Source organism: Heptranchias perlo, chromosome 7, assembly GCF_035084215.1.
Source record: "Heptranchias perlo isolate sHepPer1 chromosome 7, sHepPer1.hap1, whole genome shotgun sequence".
In the NCBI taxonomy this organism is placed as follows: Eukaryota; Metazoa; Chordata; class Chondrichthyes; order Hexanchiformes; family Hexanchidae; genus Heptranchias; species Heptranchias perlo.
In genome coordinates this window covers 6,328,154-6,349,602 of record NC_090331.1, presented here as the reverse complement: position 1 = coordinate 6,349,602, position 21,449 = coordinate 6,328,154, and the positions used below count along the sequence as shown (strand labels likewise).

The window sequence follows — 21,449 nt, the reverse complement described above, 5'->3', positions numbered from 1 at the left end:
AACCACAACTCACAGGCCACACACACTGGCAGCTATTCATAAATGACAGGCACATCGCCCAGACCCACGTCCCGCTCTCTTGCAGGAGAAGGTGGCGTGTATCAGTAGGCAGCAAGTGGCAGCGGCATTCAGCCCCTCGAGCCTGTTCCGCCATTCAATGAGATCGTGGTGGATCTGTGACCAAACTCCATATTCCCGCCTTAGCCCCATATCCCTTAATATCCTTGGTTCACAGAAATCCATCAATCTCAGATTTAGAGTTTACAATTGAGCTAGCATCAACTGCCGTTTGCAGAAGAGTTTCCCAAACTTCTCCCAACCTTTTCATGTAGAAGCATTTCCTAACTTCACTCCTGCACGTCCTGGCTCTAAATATGAGGCTATGTCCCTGCGTCCTCATATTCAAGTGTAGGAGACCTCCAAAAACAGTTGTAAATGTGTGGCCAGCCAGAAGTAATAATCCAGCCACTAACCTGTAAATCCTGCATAGTCCCTTTAAATAGCGCTGGTGGGGGGTCCTCCAGGCACTCTAGGACACGTTCAGATGGTCGGGGTTAAGATTGTGCATTGAGTTGAGCGTTAAGTCCCAAAATGGTGTCTATCACTTTAAATCAGCGTTGTACACTGATTGAAGCCATTTTCTCCCTACTTTACATGATTCCAGCGTTCGTTATCTGCGCCCGCGCTCCTGTACCAAGATGGCGTCTGGCGCACGTCATGCTGGAAACGTGCGTGTGCATCCAAGACGCCATCTTGGATGTCGGAGAGGCCGTGTAGTGCCGAAACAACGGGCGTTACACGGCCCAATTTAGTGCCCTGTGTATTGTAGAGTATCAGACTGTGTATTGCAAAGTGTCAGACTGTGTATTGTAGTGGCAGACTGCGTATTGTAGAGTAAGAGACTGTGTATTGCAGGGTATCAGATTGTGTATTGCAGGGTCTCAGACTGTGTGTTGTTGAGTGTCAAACTGTGTATTGTAGAGTAACAGACTGTTTACAGTAGAGTATCGGAATGTTTACAGTAGAGTATCGGACTGTGTATTGTAGAGTATCAGACTGTGTATTGTAGAGTATCGGACTGTGTATTGTAGAGTATCGGACTGTGTATTGTAGAGTATCGGACTGTGTATTGTAGAGTATCGGACTGTGTATTGTAGAGTATCAGAACGTGTATTGTAGAGTATCGGACTGTGTATTGTAGAGTATCGGACTGTGTATTGTAGAGTATCAGAACGTGTATTGTAGATTATCGGACTGTGTATTGTAGAGTATCGGACTGTGTATTGTAGAGTATCAGACGTGTATTGTAGAGTATCGGACTGTGTGTTAGAATCGTAGAATCATAGAATGGTTACAGCACAGAAGGAGACCATTCAGCCCCTTGAGTCCGTGCCGGCTCTATGCAAGAGCAATCCAGTTAGTCCCACTCCCTTGCCCTTTCGCTGTAGCCCTGAAAATGTTTTTCCTTCAAGTATTTATCGAATTCCCTTTTCAAAGTCATGATTGAATCTGCCTCCACCACCCCCTCGGGCAGTGCATTCCAGATCAAAACACTCGCTGTGTAAAAAAGTTTTTCCTCATGTCACCTTTGGTTCTTTTGCCAATCACCTTAAATCTGTGTCCTCTGGTTATCGACCCTTCCGCCAATGGGAACAGTTTCTCTCTATCTACTCTGTCTAGACCCTTCATGATTTTGAATACCTCGATCAAATCTCCTCTCAACCTTCTCTGTTCTAAGCTTCTCCAGTCTATCCACGTAACTGAAGTCCCTCATCCCTGGAATCATTCCAGTAAATCTTTTTTTGCACCCTCTTTAAGACCTTCACATCTTTCCTAAAGTGCGGTGCCCAGAACTGGACACAATATGATTTAGGAATGTGGGAAAAGGACTGATAGGTTAGAGCGTTGTGGATCAGTCTTTACTGGCAACAGGTTTCAACGGAGACCAGTGGCGTCCGCATACCAGTCGAGTGCCAGTATTGAGCTCCAAAGTGGTTTCTTGTCTGGGCAGTGTCAGAGCTGTTACCTCAGTTGATGCTCTTCCAATGCCTGAGGTGGTTAAGATTCTGAGAGCTGAACTGCACAGACCAGAACAAGGGGGCATAACCTTAAAATTAGAGCTAGGTCGTTCAAGGGTAATGGCCCATCACCCCCTGTGCTCGTTGGCCTACATTGACTCCCGGTCCATCAACGCCTCAATTTTAAAATACTCATTCCCTCCCTATCTCTGTGACCTCCTCCAGCCCTACAACCCTCCGAAATCTCTGCGCTCCTCCAATTCCGGCCTCTTGCGCTACCCCAATTTTTATCGCCCCCCCACACCATTGGCGGCCGTGCCTTCAGCTGCCTAGGGCCCTAAGCTCTGGAATTCCCTCCCTAAACCTCTCCGCCTCTCTCTCCTCCTTTAAGACTCTCCTTAAAACCACCTCTTTGACCAGGCTTTTGGTCACCAGTCCGAATATCTGCTGATGTGACTCGTGTCAGATTTTGTCTGATAATCGCTCCTGTGAAGCGCCTTGGGACGTTTTACTACGTTAAAGGCGCTATATAAATGCAAGTTGTTGTTGTTGTTGATGTCAGGAGGCACTTCTTCACACAAAGGGGAGTGGAAATCTGGAACTCTCTCCCCCAAAAAGCTCTGGATGCTGGGGGTCCATTGAAAATATCAATACTGAGATCGATAGATATTTGCTGGGTAAGGACATCAAGGGATATGGAGCTAAGTCAGGTAAATGGAGTTAAGATACAGACCAGCCATGATAATTGAATGGCGGAACAGGCTCGAGGGGGCTGAATGGCCTCCTCCTGTTCCTATAGCTGTAAGCTCGCGTGTTGTATCGTCAGTCCGTGCTGGGTTAGCTCGATTTCGGCCGGAGCAGAGGCAAAGGGGGCTTCAGTCAACCTCACTGTCCCCCCCCCCCCCGAGTTAGGGAGGGGAGCATCAGCCAGGGTCCCCACTCCTGATCTCCATCCATGGATCCTTGCTGAGACTGAGTGTGTGGATATCGAGTGAGGTCTGGATCGGGTTCAGCAGTGGTGCTCCCCAAGGTCGCTTACTGTCAAGCTCTGACACAGAAGTACATGGAATTTACAGCACGGAAACAGGCCATTCGGCCCAACTGGTCCGTGCCGGTGTTTATGCTTCTCCCTCCTCTACTTCATCTCAGCCTATCAGCATTTCAGCACATGTAGAGAAGATGTTTCCACTTGTGGGGGGAGACCAGAACTAGGGACCATAAATATAAGATAGTCACTAATAAATCCAATAGGGAATTCAGGAGAAACTTCTTTACCCAGAGAGTGGTGAGAATGTGGAACTCACTCCCACAAGGAGTAGTTGAGGCGAATAACAGAGATACATTTAAGGGGAAGCCGGATAAACACATGAGGGAGAAAGGAATAGAAGGATATGCTGATAGGGTGAGATGAAATGTGGGAGGGGGCTCGTGTGGAGCATAAACACCAGCTCTTGGGTTGAATGGCTATTTCTGTGCTGTACATTCTCTGTAATTCTATGTAATATCCTTCTATTCCTTTCTCCCTCATGTGTTTATCCAGCTTCCCCTTAAATGTATCTCTGTTATTCGCCTCAACTACTCCTTGTGGGAGCGAGTTCCACATTCTCACCACTCTCTGGGTAAAGAAGTTTCTCCTGAATTCTCTATTGGATTTATGAGTGAATCATAGTTTCATAGAAATTTACAACACAGAAGGAGGCCACTCGTCCCATCATGTCCGTGCCGGCTGAAAAAGACCTATCTAGCCTAATCCCACTTTCCAGCTCTTGGTCCGTAGCCTTGTAGCTTACGGCACTTCAAGTGCACTAATATTTATGATCCCTAGTTTTGGACTTCCCATAAATGGAAACATCTTCTCTACGTCTACCCTATCGAACCCCTTCATAATTTTAAAGACCTCTATCAGGTCACCCCTCAGCCTTCTCTTTTCTAGAGAAAAAAGCCCCAGCCTGTTCAGTCTTTCCTGATAGGTATAACCTCTCAGTTCTGGTATCATCCTAGTAAATTTTCTTTGCACCTTCTCCAGTGCCTCTATATCCTTTTTGTTTCGCAAATGGAGACTGGCAATTTGACTAAGGTACCGGTGGGCACACGATACAGGTGGAACTTCTTTTATATTCATTCTCGGGATGTGGGCGTTGTTGCTGAGGCCGGCATTTATTGCCCATCCCTAATTGCCCTTGAGAAGGTGGTGGTGAGCCGCCTTCTTGAACCGCTGCAGTCCGTGTGGTGACGGTTCTCCCACAGTGCTGTTAGGTAGGGGGTTCCAGGATTTTGACCCAGCGACGATGAAGGAACGGCCGATATATTTCCAAGTCGGGATGGTGCGTGACTTGGAGGGGAACGTGCAGGTGGTGTTGTTCCCATGCACCTGCTGCCCTTGTCCTTCTAGGTGGTAGAGGTCGCGGGTTTGGGAGGTGCTGTCGAAGAAGCCTTGGCGAGTTGCTGCAGTGCATCCTGTGGATGGTACACACTGCAGCCACAGTGCGCCGGTGGTGAAGGGAGTGAATGTTTAGGGTGGTGGATGGGGTGCCAATCAAGCGGGCTGCGTTGTCCTGGATGGTGTCGCGCTTCTTGAGTGTTGTTGGAGCTGCACTCATCCAGGCAAGTGGAGAGTATTCCATCACACTCCTGACTTGTGCCTTGTAGATGGTGGAAAGGCTTTGGGGAGTCAGGAGGTGAGTCACTCGCCGCAGAATACCCAGCCTCTGACCTGCTCTTGTAGCCACAGTATTTATATGGCTGGTCCAGTTAAGTTTCTGGTTAAAGGCGCTATATAAATGCAAATTGTTGTTGATTGATAGATCAAAGTAAGGTAAGGTAGAAGCTAAGTCCTGCATTTGTTAATGTACTGGTTACCACACCATCCTCCCCCCACCCCCCCCACACCCCCCTCTGTCAAGCTCTTACACAGAACTACATGGAACTACATGCGAGGGGGGGGGCCTCACATTCTACTCATCACATATAAGGCTAAAGTCAATAGGTAGCGATCAGGAATGGGATCTCTGGCTGATTTGGTTTTTGCCCCCTTCCCCAACCCAGGGGTGGTGAGGAAGATGGCAGTGTCCGCCTACCATTGCCTCAGCTGAGACTGGCCAGCACGACATAGACCAGGGATTGAATCTGGGACCATCCTGGCCCTGTAGCACTCCATTACCGTTACAGCGTTATTGATTAACCATAGAACAGAAGGAGGCCATTCAGCCCATCGTGCCTGTGCCGGCTCTTTGAAAGAGCTATCCAATTAGTCCCACTCCCCCTGCTCTTTCCCTGTAGCCCTGCAAATTTTTCCCCTTCAAGTATTTATCCAATTCCCTTTTGAAAGTTATTATTGAATCTGCTTCCACCGCCCTTTCAGGCAGCGCATTCCAGATCATCACAACTCGCTGCGTAAAAAAAATTCTCTCCTTCTCCTCCTCTGGTTCTTTTGCCAATTATCTAGGGAGGGAGGAGGCTCGTGTGGAGCATAAACACCGGCAAGGACCTTTTGGGCCGAATGGCCTGTTTCTGTGCTGTAAATTCTGTGTGATTTTATGTAATCTTCGAAAAAAAAAGGTGTTAAATTTGTCATGTGTTGATTGTTTTTAGGCGGCTGCCCAAAGGAGAGCAACGAAATCACCACGGAACCTTGAAATTATTCTCCATTGATGGATGTGTTCGGCGGAGCCCCGAGATTCCTGGCCTACCCGCGAACGTTCATTGTGCCAAACGGGGCCGACGCGGTTCTCAAGTGCCAGATTGCGGGCGAGCCCCGGCCGACGGTGATCTGGGAGCGGGACAAGGCCCAGATCTGCCCATCCGGCCGCTACCGTCTCCTGGAGGACGGCAACATCTACAACCTGGTGGTGTCGCAGGCCCGGCCGGAGGACAGCGGGCAGTACATCTGCAAGGCCAAGAACGGGGTGGGGGAGACCTACGCCGCAGCCACCCTGCGGGTCGAGGAAGGGGACGGGCTGGTCACGCCCGGCGGCTGCAGGCCGGCCTTCCTGGTCAAGCCAGCCTCGGCCAGGGTGGCCCGAGGCGGGGACGTGGTCCTTGCGGTGGAGGTCAGCGGCCGGCCGGAGCCGGCGGTGACGTGGGAGAAAGACGGGTGGAAGCTGGGCGAGATCTTCGAGAGCGCGCACTTCAGCTGCCAGGGCGAGGGCGAGGGGCGGCACCGCCTGGAGATCTTCGGCGCCAGGGCGCCCGACGGGGGCATCTACCTCTGCAAAGCGCGCAACGCTTATGGCGAGGCCATGGCGGCGGCCGTGCTGCTGGTGGAGCCCGGCGGGCGGGCCCAGGAGGCGGGTCCCTCGGCCGATCACCGCCGCCACCACTGCGTCAACGGCGTCCGGGACGACCACGCCCACGAGCCGCGCCGCGAGAAGAAGCACAGCGGGCGCCGCCATCGTCGCCACCGGGACGAGGGCCGTCACCACGACAACGACCACCACCATCACCACGACGGCGACTACTCGCCGCGGCTCACAAAGGTCAAGGCGTTCTCCGTGAGGGAAGGGAAACACGCCAAGTTCCGATGCTACGTCACCGGGAAGCCCAAGCCCGAAATCGTCTGGCGGAAGGACGGCAGGCTGGTCGCCCCCGACAGACGCCACCTCCTGTACGAGGACCGGGAAGGCTACTTCATCCTCAAGCTTCTCTACTGCAAGAGGCAGGACGACGGGCTCTACGCCTGCTCAGCCTCCAACGCAGCCGGGCGGACTCTGAGCGCAGTGCTGCTCAATGTCAAAGGTGCCCCCTCCAACCCCCACCCACCCCCCCCCGTTTAATACTCCTTCGCTTTTTGTCTGATGTACGTTCCTTCCGCAATGAGACATGAGAAGGGGTGGGAAAAAAAACGAGCATCTTTATTTTACTGGGGGAATGGAGTCGACCCTTTGTGTGAAGAAGTGCTTCCTGACGTCACCCCTGAACGGCCTGGCTCTAATTTTAAGGTTCTGCCCCCTTGTTCTGGACTCCCCCTCACACCAGAGGAAATAGTTTCTCTCTATCCTTTAATCATCTTAAACACCTCAATTAGATCATCCCTTAATCTTCTAAGCTCGAGGGAATACAAGCCGAGTCTATGCAACCTGTCCTCGTAATTTAACCCCCGAAAATCATCCTTATGAATCTGCGCTGTCCCAAGGTCAATATATACTTCCCGAGGTGCGGTGCCCAGAACTGTATTCCAGCCCCCGGGAGATAAAGGCCAAGATACCATTAGCCGTTGTAATCGCTTTTTGTATGGGGTGCTACAGTTAGCCAGGGTTCCCACCCATGACTATTCCGTGACCTCCGCGAGAACACGCATGTGTCGACATGGGCTGAAAGCAGAAATCAGACAGAAAGAAGGCACTTGAATTTATATGGTGTCCTTCACAACCTCAGGTCTTCCCAAATGCACTTGACAGCCAATGAAGTACTTTTTGAAGTGCACTCACTGTTGTAATGCAGGGAAACACGGCAGCCAATTTGTGCACAGCAAGATCCCACAGTGCCGTGACTCACAGTGCGGGACAGTATCGAGGTTCACAGTGCGGGACAGTATCGAGAGTCACCGTGCGGGACAGTATCGAGGTTCACAGTGCGGGACAGTATCGAGGTTCACAGTGCGGGAAAGTTTCGAGGTTCACAGTTGGGGGCAGTATCGAGTGTCACAGTGCGGGACATATCGAAAGTCAAATGCGAGACAGTATCGAGATTCACAATGTGGGACAGTATTTAAGTTCACAGTGCGGGACAGTATCGAGGTTCACATTGCGGGACAGTTTTGAGAGTCACAGTGTGGGACAGTATCGAGGTTCACAGTGGGGGAGTTTAGCGAGATTCACATTGCGGGACAGTTTGGAGAGTCAAAGTGCGGGACAGTATCGTGAGTCACAGTGCTGGAAAGTTTCGAGGTTCACAGTGAGGGACAGTATCGATGTTCACAGTGCGGGACAGTATCGAGAGTCACAGTGCGGGACAGCATCGAGAGTCACAGTGGGGGACAGTAACGAGGTTCACAGTGCGGTACATTATCGAAAGTCAAAGTGCAGGACAGGATCGAGATTTACAGTGTGGGACAGTGTCGAGATTCTCAGTGCAGGACAGTATCGAGGTTCACAGTGCGGGACAGTATCGAGATTCACAGTGCGGGACAGTATCGAGGTTCACATTGCGGGACAGTTTCGAGAGTCAAAGTGCGGGACAGTATCGAGGTTCACATTGCGGGACAGTTTCGAGAGTCAAAGTGCGGGACAGTATCGAGGTTCACAGTGCGGGACAGTATCGAGAGTCACAGACCGAGACAGTATCGAGAGTCAAAGTGCGGGACTGTATCGAGAGTCACAGTGCGGGACAGTATCGAGAGTCAAAGGGCGGGACAGTATCGAGATTCACAGTGCGGGACAGTATCGAGATTCACAGTGCGGGACAGTATCGAGATTCACAGTGCGGGACAGTATCGAGGTTCACAGTGCGGGACAGTATCGAGGTTCACAGTGCGGGACAGTATCGAGGCTCACAGTGTGGGACAGTTTCGAGAGTCACAGTGTGGGACAGTATCGAGATTCACAGTGCGGGACAGTATCGAGGTTCACAGTGCGGGACAGTATCGAGAGTCACAGTGCGGGACAGTATCGAGGTTCACAGTGCGGGACAGTATCGAGATTCACAGTGCGGGACAGTATCGAGGTTCACAGTGCGGGACAGTATCGAGATTCACAGTGCGGGACAGTATCGAGGTTCACAGTGTGGGACAGTATCGAGGTTCACAGTGTGGGACAATATCGAGAGTCACAGTGTGGGACAGTATCGAGATTCACAGTGCGGGACAGTATCGAGATTCACAGTGTGGGACAGTATCGAGGTTCACAGTACAGGACAGTATCGAGGTTCACAGTGCGGGACATATCGAGGTTCACAGTGCAGGACAGTATCGAGATTCACAGTGCGGGACATATCGAGGTTCACAGTGCAGGACAGTATCGAGGTTCACAGTGCGGGACAATATCGAGAGTCACAGTGTGGGACAGTTTCGAGATTGACAGTGTTGGACAGTATCGAGGTTCACATTGGAGGACACTGTCGAGATTCACAGTGGGGGACATAGGAACATAGGAACAGGAGTAGGCCATTCAGCCCCTCGTGTCTGTTTCGCCATTTGATCAGGTCATGGCTGATCTGTGATCTAACTCCATATACCTGCCTTTGGCCCATATCCCTCAATACCTTTGGTTGCCAAAAAGCTATCTATCTCAGATTTAAATTTCGGAATTGAGCTGGTCTCAAATGCCGTTTGCGGAAGAGAGTTCCAAACTTCTACCACCCTTTGTGTATAGAAATATTTTCTAATCTCATTCCTGAAAGGTCTGGCTCTAATTTTTAGACTGTGCCCCCTACTCCTAAAATCCCCAACCAGTGGAAATAGTTTCTCTCTATCCACCCTATCTGTTCCCCTTAATATCTTGTAAACTTTGATCAGATCACCCCTTAACCTTCGAAACTCCAGAGAATACAACCCCAATTTATGTAATCTCTCCTCGTAACTTAACCCTTCAAGTCCGGGTATCATTCCAGTAAACCTACGCTGCACTCCCTCCAAGGCCAATATGTCCTTCCGAAGGTGCGGTGCCCAGAACTGCTCACAGTACTCCAGGTGCGGTCTAACCAGGGTTTTGTATAGCTGCAGCATAACTTCTGCCCTCTTGTGCTCTGGTATCGAGGTTCACAGTGCGGGACAGTATCGAGGTTCACAGTGCGGGACAGTATCGAGGTTCACAGTGCGGGACAGTATCGAGGTTCACAGTGCGGGACAGTATCGAGAGTCACAGTGCGGGACAGTATCGAGAGTCACAGTGCGGGACAGTATCGAGGTTCACAGTGCGGGACAGTATCGAGAGTCACAGTGCGGGACAGTATCGAGAGTCACAGTGCGGGACAGTATCGAGGTTCACAGTGCGGGACAGTATCGAGGTTCACAGTGCGGGACAGTATCGAGAGTCACAGTGCGGGATAGTATCGAGAGTCACAGTGCGGGACAGTGTCGAGGTTCACAGTGCGGGACAGTATCGAGGTTCACAGTGCGGGACAGTATCGAGGTTCACAGTGCGGGACAGTATCGAGGTTCACAGTGCGGGACAGTATCGAGGTTCACAGTGCGGGACAGTATCGAGAGTCACAGTGCGGGACAGTATCGAGAGTCACAGTGCGGGACAGTATCGAGAGTCACAGTGCGGGACAGTATCGAGGTTCACAGTGCGGGACAGTATCGAGGTTCACAGTGCGGGACAGTATCGAGAGTCACAGTGCGGGACAGTATCGAGGTTCACAGTGCGGGACAGTAACGAGAGTCACAGTGCGGGACAGTATCGAGGTTCACAGTGCGGGACAGTATCGAGGTTCACAGTGCGGGACAGTATCGAGAGTCACAGTGCGGGACAGTATCGAGGTTCACAGTGCGGGACAGTAACGAGAGTCACAGTGCGGGACAGTATCGAGGTTCACAGTGCGGGACAGTATCGAGGTTCACAGTGGGGGATATTATCGAGGTTCACAGTGCGGGACAGTATCGAGGTTCACATTGCGGGACAGTTTTGAGAGTCAAAGTGCGGGACAGTATCGAGGTTCACAGTGTAGGACAGTATCGAGGTTCACAGTGCGGGACAGTATCGAGGTTCACAGTGTGGGACAGTATCGAGGTTCACAGTGGGGGATATTATCTAGGTTCACAGTGCGGGACAGTATCGAGATTCACAGTGCGGGACAGTATCGAGGTTCACAGTGTGGGACAGTATCGAGGTTCACAGTGGGGGATATTTTCGAGGTTCACAGTGCGGGACAGTATCGAGGTTCACATTGCGGGACAGTTTTGAGAGTCAAAGTGCGGGACAGTATCGAGGTTCACAGTGCGGGACAGTATCGAGGTTCACAGTGCGGGACAGTATCGAGGTTCACAGTGCGGGACAGTATCGAGAGTCACCGTGCGGGACAGTATCGAGGTTCACAGTGCGGGACAGTATCGAGGTTCACAGTGCGGGACAGTATCGAGAGTCACCGTGCGGGACAGTATCGAGATTCACAGTGCGGGACAGTATCGAGGTTCACAGTGCGGGACAGTTTTGAGAGTCACAGTGTGGGACAGTATCGAGGTTCACATTGCGGGACAGTTTTGAGAGTCACAGTGTGGGACAGTATCGAGGTTCACATTGCGGGACAGTTTTGAGAGTCACAGTGTGGGACAGTATCGAGGTTCACAGTGGGGGATTTTATCGAGGTTCACATTGCGGGACAGTTTGGAGAGTCAAAGTGCGGGACAGTATCGAGGTTCACATTGCGGGACAGTTTTGAGAGTCACAGTGTGGGACAGTATCGAGGTTCACATTGCGGGACAGTTTTGAGAGTCACAGTGTGGGACAGTATCGAGGTTCACAGTGGGGGATTTTATCGAGGTTCACATTGCGGGACAGTATCGAGAGTCACCGTGCGGGACAGTATCGAGGTGCACATTGCGGGACAGTTTTGAGAGTCACAGTGTGGGACAGTATCGAGGTTCACAGTGGGGGATTTTATCGAGGTTCACATTGCGGGACAGTTTGGAGAGTCAAAGTGCGGGACAGTATCGTGAGTCACAGTGCGGGACAGTATCGAGAGTCACAGTGCGGGACAGTATCGAGAGTCACAGTGCGGGACAGTATCGAGGTTCACAGTGCGGGACAGTATCGAGAGTCACCGTGCGGGACAGTATCGAGAGTCACAGTGCGGGACAGTATCGAGAGTCAAAGTGCGGGACAAAATCGAGGTTCACAGTGCGGGACAGTATCGAGAGTCACCGTGCGGGACAGTATCGAGAGTCACAGTGCGGGACAGTATCGAGAGTCACAGTGCGGGACAGTATCGAGAGTCAAAGTGCGGGACAAAATCGAGGTTCACAGTGCGGGACAGTATCGAGGTTCACATTGCGGGACAGTATCGAGAGTCACCGTGCGGGACAGTATCGAGGTTCACAGTGCGGGACAGTATCGAGGTTCACATTGCGGGACAGTATCGAGAGTCACCGTGCGGGACAGTATCGAGGTTCACAGTGCGGGACAGTATCGAGGTTCACAGTGCGGGACAGTATCGAGAGTCAAAGGGCGGGACAGTTTCGACAGTCAAAGGGCGGGACAGTATCGAGAGTCACAGTGCGGGACAGTATCGAGGTTCACAGTGCGGGACAGTAACGAGGTTCACAGTGCGGTACATTATCGAAAGTCAAAGTGCAGGACAGTCTCGAGGTTCACAGTGCGGGACAGTATCGAGGTTCACAGTGCGGGACAGTATCGAGGTTCACAGTGCGGGACAGTATCGAGGTTCACAGTGCGGGACAGTATCGAGGTTCACAGTGCGGGACATATCGAGGTTCACAGTGTAGGACAGTATCGAGTTTCACAGTGCGGGACAGTATCGAGAGTCACAGTGTGGGACAGTTTCGAGATTGACAGTGATGGACAGTATCGAGGTTCACATTGGAGGACAGTGTCGAGATTCACAGTGGGGGACATAGGAACATAGGAACAGGAGTAGGCCATTCAGCCCCTCGTGTCTGTTTCGCCATTTGATCAGGTCATGGCTGATCTGTGATCTAACTCCATATACCTGCCTTTGGCCCATATCCCTCAATACCTTTGGTTGCCAAAAAGCTATCTATCTCAGATTTAAATTTCGGAATTGAGCTGGTCTCAAATGCCGTTTGCGGAAGAGAGTTCCAAACTTCTACCACCCTTTGTGTATAGAAATATTTTCTAATCTCATTCCTGAAAGGTCTGGCTCTAATTTTTAGACTGTGCCCCCTACTCCTAGAATCCCCAACCAGCGGAAATAGTTTCTCTCTATCCACCCTATCAGTTCCCCTTAATATCTTGTAAACTTTGATCAGATCACCCCTTAACCTTCGAAACTCCAGAGAATACAACCCCAATTTATGTAATCTCTCCTCGTAACTTAACCCTTGAAGTCCGGGTATCATTCTAGTAAACCTACGCTGCACTCCCTCCAAGGCCAATATGTCCTTCCGAAGGTGCGGTGCCCAGAACTGCTCACAGTACTCCAGGTGCGGTCTAACCAGGGTTTTGTATTGCTGCAGCATAACTTCTGCCCTCTTGTGCTCTGGTATCGAGGTTCACAGTGCGGGACAGTATCGAGGTTCACAGTGCGGGACAGTATCGAGAGTCACAGTGCGGGACAGTATCGAGGTTCACAGTGCGGGACAGTATCGAGGTTCACAGTGTGGGACAGTATCGAGGTTCACAGTGCGGGAAAGTATCGAGATTCACAGTGCGGGACAGTATCGAGAGTCACAGTGTGGGACAGTATCGAGAGTCACAGTGCGGGACAGTATCGAGGTTCACAGTGCGGGACAGTATCGAGGGTCACAGTGCGGGACAGTATCGAGGTTCACAGTGCGGGACAGTATCGAGGGTCACAGTGCGGGACAGTATCGAGGGTCACAGTGTGGGACAGTATCGAGGGTCACAGTGCGGGACAGTATCGAGGGTCACAGTGCGGGACAGTATCGAGGTTCACAGTGCGGGACAGTATCGAGGTTCACAGTGTGGGACAGTATCGAGAGTCACAGTGCGGGACAGTATCGAGAGTCACAGTGCGGGACAGTATCGAGGTTCACAGTGCGGGACAGTATCGAGAGTCTCAGTGCGGGACAGTATCGAGGTTCACAGTGTGGGACTGTATCGAGAGTCACAGTGCGGGACAGTATCGAGGTTCACAGTGTGGGACTGTATCGAGAGTCACAGTGCGGGACAGTATCGAGGTTCACAGTGCGGGACAGTATCGAGGGTCACAGTGCGGGACAGTATCGAGATTCACAGTGCGGGACAGTATCGAGAGTCACAGTGCGGGACAGTATCGAGGTTCACAGTGCGGGACAGTATCGAGAGTCACAGTGCGGGACAGTATCGAGATTCACAGTGTGGGACAGTATCGAGGTTCACAATGCGGGACAGTATCGAGGCTCACAGTGCGGGACATATCGAGTTTCACAGTGTGGGACAGTATCGAGGTTCACAGTGCGGGACAGTATCGAGATTCACAGTGGGGGACAGTATCGAGGTTCACAGTGCGGGACATATCGAGGTTCACAGTGTAGGACAGTATCGAGGTTCACAGTGCGGGACAGTATCGATAGTCACAGTGTGGGACAGTATCGAGGTTCACAGTGCGGGACATATCGAGGTTCACAGTGCAGGACAGTATCGAGTTTCACAGTGCGGGACAGTATCGAGAGTCACAGTGTGGGACAGTTTCGAGATTGACAGTGATGGACAGTATCGAGGTTCACATTGGAGGACAGTGTCGAGATTCACAGTGGGGGACATAGGAACATAGGAACAGGAGTAGGCCATTCAGCCCCTCGTGTCTGTTTCGCCATTTGATCAGGTCATGGCTGATCTGTGATCTAACTCCATATACCTGCCTTTGGCCCATATCCCTCAATACCTTTGGTTGCCAAAAAGCGATCTATCTCAGATTTAAATTTCGGAATTGAGCTGGTCTCAAATGCCGTTTGCGGAACAGAGTTCCAAACTTCTACCACCCTTTGTCTGTAGAAATATTTTCTAATCTCATTCCTGAAAGGTCTGGCTCTAATTTTTAGACTGTGCCCCCTACTCCTAGAATCCCCAACCAGTGGAAATAGTTTCTCTCTATCCACCCTATCTGTTCCCCTTAATATCTTGTAAACTTTGATCAGATCACCCCTTAACCTTCGAAACTCCAGAGAATACAACCCCAATTTATGTAATCTCTCCTCGTAACTTAACCCTTGAAGTCCGGGTATCATTCTAGTAAACCTACGCTGCACTCCCTCCAAGGCCAATATGTCCTTCCGAAGGTGCGGTGCCCAGAACTGCTCACAGTACTCCAGGTGCGGTCTAACCAGGGTTTTGTATAGCTGCAGCATAACTTCTGCCCTCTTGTGCTCTGGTATCGAGGTTCACAGTGCGGGACAGTATCGAGGTTCACAGTGCGGGACAGTATCGAGGTTCACAGTGCGGGACAGTATCGAGGTTCACAGTGTGGGACAGTATCGAGAGTCACAGTGCGGGACAGTATCGAGGGTCACAGTGCGGGACAGTATCGAGGTTCACAGTGTGGGACAGTATCGAGGTTCACAGTGCGGGACAGTATCGAGGTTCACAGTGCGGGACAGTATCGAGGTTCACAGTGTGGGACAGTATCGAGGTTCACAGTGCGGGACAGTATCGAGGTTCACAGTGTGGGACAGTATCGAGGTTCACAGTGTGGGACAGTATCGAGGTTCACAGTGCGGGACAGTATCGAGGTTCACAGTGTGGGACAGTATCGAGGTTCACAGTGCGGGACAGTATCGAGGTTCACAGTGTGGGACAGTATCGAGTGTCACAGTGCGGGACAGTATCGAGGTTCACAGTGCGGGACAGTATCGAGAGTCACAGTGCGGGACAGTATCGAGGTTCACAGTGCGGGAAAGTATCGAGATTCACAGTGCGGGACAGTATCGAGATTCACAGTGTGGGACTGTATCGAGAGTCACAGTGCGGGACAGTATCGAGGTTCACAGTGCGGGACAGTATCGAGAGTCACAGTGCGGGACAGTATCGAGGTTCACAGTGCGGGACATTATCGAGGTTCACAGTGCGGGACAGTATCGAGAGTCACAGTGCGGGACAGTATCGAGGTTCACAGTGCGGGACAGTATCGAGGTTCACAGTGCGGGACAGTATCGAGAGTCACAGTGCGGGACAGTATCGAGATTCACAGTGTGGGACAGTATCGAGGTTCACAGTGCGGGACAGTATCGAGGCTCACAGTGCGGGACAGTATCGAGGCTCACAGTGCGGGACAGTATCGAGGTTCACAGTGCGGGACAGTATCGAGGTTCACAGTGCGGGACAGTATCGAGGTTCACAGTGCGGGACAGTATCGAGGCTCACAGTGCGGGATAGTAACGAGGTTCACAGTGCGGCACATTATCGAAAGTCAAAGTGCAGGACAGTATCGAGATTTACAGTGTGGGACAGTGTCGAGGTTCACAGTGCGGGACAGTATCGAGAGTCACCGTGCGGGACAGTATCGAGGTTCACAGTGTGGGACAGTTTTGAGAGTCAAAGTGCGGGACAGTATCGAGATTCACAGTGGGGGACAGTATCGAGGTTCACAGTGCGGGACAGTATCGAGGTTCACAGTGCGGGACAGTATCGAGAGTCACAGTGCGGGACAGTATCGAGAGTCACAGTGCGGGACAGTATCGAGGTTCACAGTGCGGGACAGTATCGAGGTTCACAGTGCGGGACAGTATCGAGAGTCACAGTGCGGGACAGTATCGAGGTTCACAGTGCGGGACAGTATCGAGGTTCACATTGCGGGACAGTTTTGAGAGTCACAGTGTGGGACAGTATCGAGGTTCACAGTTGGGGATATTATCGAGGTTCACAGTGCGGGACAGTATCGAGGTTCACATTGCGGGACAGTTTTGAGAGTCAAAGTGCGGGACAGTATCGAGATTCACAGTGTGGGACAGTATCGAGGTTCACAGTTGGGGATATTATCGAGGTTCACAGTGCGGGACAGTTTTGAGAGTCAAAGTGCGGGACAGTATCGTGAGTCACAGTGCTGGAAAGTTTCGAGGTTCACAGTGCGGGACAGTATCGATGTTCACAGTGCGGGACTGCATCGAGAGTTACAACGTGGGACAGAATCGTGAGTCACAGTGCGGGACGGTAATGAGGTTCACAGTGCAGGACATATCGAAAGTCAAATGCGAGACAGTATCGAGATTCACAATGTGGGACAGTATTGAAGTTCGCAGTGCGGGACAGTATCGAGAATCACAGTGCGGGACAGTATCGAGAGTCACAGTGCGGGACAGTATCGAGGTTCACAGTGCGGGACAGTATCGAGGTTCATATTGCAGGACAGTATCGAGGTTCACAGTGCGGGACAGTGTCGAGATTCACAGTGGGGGACAGTATCGAGGTTCACAGTGCGGGACAGTATCGAGGTTCACATTGCGGGACAGTTTTGAGAGTCAAAGTGCGGGACAGTTTGGAGAGTCACAGTGCGGGACAGTATCGAGGTTCACAGTGCGGGACAGTATCGAGGATCACAGTGCGGGACAGTATCGAGAATCACAGTGCGGGACCATATCGAGAGACACAGTGCGGGACAGTATCGAGATTCACAGTGGGGGAAAGTATCGAGGTTCACAGTTGGGGATATTATCGAGGTTCACAGTGCGGGACAGTATCAAGGTTCACAGTGCGGGACAGTATCGAGAGTCACCGTGCGGGACAGTATCATGGTTCACAGTGCGGGACAGTATCGAGAGTCACAGAACGGGACAGTATCGAGGTTCACAGTGCGGGACAGTATCGAGGATCACAGTGCGGGACAGTATCGAGAATCACAGTGCGGGACCATATCGAGAGACACAGTGCGGGACAGTATCGAGATTCACAGTGGGGGAAAGTATCGAGGTTCACAGTTGGGGATATTATCGAGGTTCACAGTGCGGGACAGTATCAAGGTTCACAGTGCGGGACAGTATCGAGAGTCACCGTGCGGGACAGTATCGAGAGTCACCGTGCGGGACAGTATCGAGGTTCACAGTGCGGGACAGTATCGAGGTTCACATTGTGGGAAAGTTTCGAGGTTCACAGTGCGGGACAGTATCGAGAGTCAGAGTGCGGGACAGTATCGAGGTTCACAGTGCGGGACAGTATCGAGAGTCAGAGTGCGGGACAGTATCGAGGTTCACAGTGCGGGACAGTATCGAGGTTCACATTGCGGGACAGTATCGAGATTCACAGTGCGGGACAGTATTGAGGTTCACAGTGCGGGACAGTATTGAGGTTCACAGTGTGGGACAGTATCGAGGTTCACAGTGTGGGACAGTGTCGAGGTTCACATTGCGGGACAGTATCGAGATTCACAGTGCGGGACAGTATCGAGGTTCACAGTGTGGGACAGTATCGAGGTTCACAGTGTGGGACAGTATCGAGGTTCACAGTGCGGGACAGTATCGAGGTTCACATTGCGGGACAGTATCGAGATTCACAGTGCGGGACAGTATTGAGGTTCACAGTGCGGGACAGTATCGAGGTTCACAGTGCGGGACAGTATCGAGGTTCACAGTGCGGGACAGTATCGAGGTTCACAGTGCGGGACAGTATCGAGGTTCACAGTGCGGGACAGTATCGAGGTTCACAGTGAGGGACAGTATCGAGGTTCACAGTGCGGGACAGTATCGAGGTTCACAGTGCGGGACAGTATCGAGGTTCACAGTGCGGGACAGTATCGAGGTTCACAGTGCGGGACAGTATCGAGAGTCACAGTGCGGGACAGTATCGAGGTTCACAGTGCGGGACAGTATCGAGGTTCACAGTGCGGGACAGTATCGAGGTTCACAGTGTGGGACAGTATCGAGGTTCACAGTGCGGGACAGTATCGAGGTTCACAGTGCGGGACAGTATCGAGGTTCACAGTGCGGGACAGTATCGAGGTTCACAGTGCGGGACAGTATCGAGATTCACAGTGGGGGACAGTATCGAGGTTCACAGTGCGGGACAGTATCGAGATTCACAGTGGGGGACAGTATCGAGGTTCACAGTGCGGGACAGTATCGAGAGGCACAGTGCGGGACAGTATCGAGGTTCACAGTGCGGGACAGTATCGAGGTTCACAGTGCGGGACAGTATCGAGGTTCACAGTGCGGGACAGTATCGAGGTTCACAGTGCGGGACAGTATCGAGAGGCACAGTGCGGGACAGTATCGAGGTTCACAGTGCGGGACAGTATCGAGGTTCACAGTGCGGGACAGTATCGAGGTTCACAGTGCGGGACAGTATCGAGGTTCACAGTGTGGGACAGTATCGAGGTTCACAGTGCGGGACAGTATCGAGGTTCACAGTGTGGGACAGTATCGAGATTCACAGTGTGGGACAGTATCGAGGTTCACAGTGCGGGACATTATCGAGGTTCACAGTGTGGGACAGTATCGAGGTTCACAGTGTGGGACAGTATCGAGGTTCATATTGCAGGACAGTATCGAGAGTCACAGTGCGGGACAGTATCGAACTTTTGAGTGCGGGACACTATCGTGAGAAATAGTGCGGGACAGTTTTGAGATTCACAGTGCGCGACAGTATCGAGGGTTAACGTGCGGGACAGTATCGATAGTCACAGTGCGCGACAGTATCGAGGTTCACAGTGTGGGACAGTATCGAGGGTTAACGTGCGGGACAGTATCGAGATTCACAGTGCGGGACAGTATCGAGGGTTAACGTGCGGGACAGTATCGAGATTAACAGTGCGGGACAGTATCGAGGCTCAACGTGCGGGACAGTATCGAGATTCACAGTGCGGGACAGTATCGAGGTTCACATTGCAGGACAGTCTTGAGATTCACAGTGCGGGTCAGTATCGAGGTTCACAGTGCGGGACAGTAACGAGAGTCACCGTGCGGGACAGTATCGAGAGTCACAGTGCAGGACAGTTTCGAGAGTCACAGTGAAGGACAGTATCGAGAGTCACAGTGCGGGACAGTATCGAGGTTCACATTGCGGGACAGAATTGAGGTTCACAGTGCGGGACAGTATCGAGGTTCACAGTGCGGGACAGTATCGAGGTTCACAGTGCGGGACAGTATCGAGGTTCACAGTGCGGGACAGGATCGAGGTTCACCGTCCGGGACAGGATCGAGGTTCACAGTGCAGGACAGCATTGAGATTCACAGTGCGGGACAGTATCGAGGTTCACAGTGGGGGACAGTATCGAAATTCACAGTGCGGGACAGTATCGAGATTCACAGTGCGGGACAGTATCGAGATTCACAGTGCGGGACAGTATCGAGATTCACAGTGCGGGACAGTATAGAGGTTCACAGTGGGGGACAGTATCGAGGTTCACAGTGCGGGACAGAATTGAGGTTCACAGTGCGGGACAGTATCGAGATTCACAGTGCGGGACAGTATCGACGTTCACATTGGAGGACAGTATCGAGATTCACAGTGCGGGACATAGGAACAGGAGTAGGCCATTCAGCCCCTTGTGCCTGCCCCGCCATTTGATCAGGTCATGGCTGATCTGTGATCTCGCTCCATATACCTGCCTTTGGCACATATCCCTCAATACCTTTGGTTGCCAAAAAGTTATCTATCTCAGATTTAAATTTCGGAACTGAGCTGGGATCAATTGCCGTTTGCGGAAGAGAGTTCCAAACTTCTACCACCCTTTGTGTGTAGAAATGTTTTCTAATCTCACTCCTGAAAGGTCTGGCTCTAATTTTTAGACTGTGCCCCCAACTCCTAGAATCCCCAACCAGCGGAAATAGTTTCTCTCTATCCACCCTATCCGTTCCCCTTAATATCTTGCAACCTTAGATCAGATCACCCCTTAACCTTCGAAACTCCAGAGAATACAAACCCAATTTGTGTAATCTCTCCTCGTAACTTAACCCTTGAAGTCCGGGTATCATTCTAGTAAACCTACGCTGCACTCCCTCCAAGGCCAATGTGTCCTTCCGAAGGTGCGGTGCCCAGAACTGCTCACAGTACACCAGGTGCGGTCTAACCAGGGTTTTGTATAGCTGCAGCATTACTTCTGCCCCCTTGTGCTCCAGTATTGAGGTTCACAGTGCGGGACAGTAACGAGGTTCACAGTGCGGGACAGTATCGAAAGTCAAAGTGCAGGACAGGATCGAGATTTACAGTGTGGGACAGTCTCGAGGGTCAACGTGCGGGACAGTATCGAGATTCACAGTGCGGGACAGTATCGAGATTCACAGTGCGGGACAGTATCGAGGTTCACATTGCAGGACAGTCTTGAGATTCACAGTGCGGGTCAGTATCGAGGTTCACAGTGCGGGACAGTAACGAGAGTCACCGTGCGGGACAGTATCGAGAGTCACAGTGCAGGACAGTTTCGAGAGTCACAGTGAAGGACAGTATCGAGAGTCACAGTGCGGGACAGTATCGAGGTTCACATTGCGGGACAGAATTGAGGTTCACAGTGCGGGACAGTATCGAGGTTCACAGTGCGTGACAGTATCGTGAGAATCAATGCGGGACAGTTTCTCGAGTCACCGTGCGGGACAGTATCGAGGTTCACAGTGCGTGACAGTATCGAGGTTCACAGTGCGGGACAGTATCGAGGTTCACAGTGCGTGACAGTATCGAGGTTCACAGTGCGGGACAGTATCGAGGTTCACAGTGCGTGACAGTATCGAGGTTCACAGTGCGGGACAGTATCGAGGTTCACAGTGCGTGACAGTATCGAGGTTCACAGTGTGGGACAGTATCGAGGTTCACAGTGTGGGACAGTATCCAGGTTCACAGTGCGTGACAGTATCGAGATTCACAGTGCGGGACAGTATCGAGGTTCACAGTGCGTGACAGTATCGAGGTTCACAGTGTGGGACAGTATCCAGGTTCA

The 21,449-nt window shown here is 51.7% G+C and overlaps 1 protein-coding gene across 5 annotated transcripts in view; it reads left to right on the top strand.

The window, feature by feature from the left end:
* Window positions 1–21,449, top strand: part of LOC137323481 (obscurin-like protein 1) — a 270,089-nt gene that overhangs the window by 15,730 nt on the left and 232,910 nt on the right. For all 5 annotated transcript variants that reach the window (XM_067986989.1, XM_067986986.1, XM_067986987.1 and 2 more), the window contains exon 2: window positions 5,610–6,752. In XM_067986989.1, coding sequence (XP_067843090.1) covers window positions 5,669–6,752 — 1,084 coding nt within the window. In that variant the 5' untranslated portion in view covers window positions 5,610–5,668. The remainder of the gene's footprint in view (window positions 1–5,609; window positions 6,753–21,449) is intronic.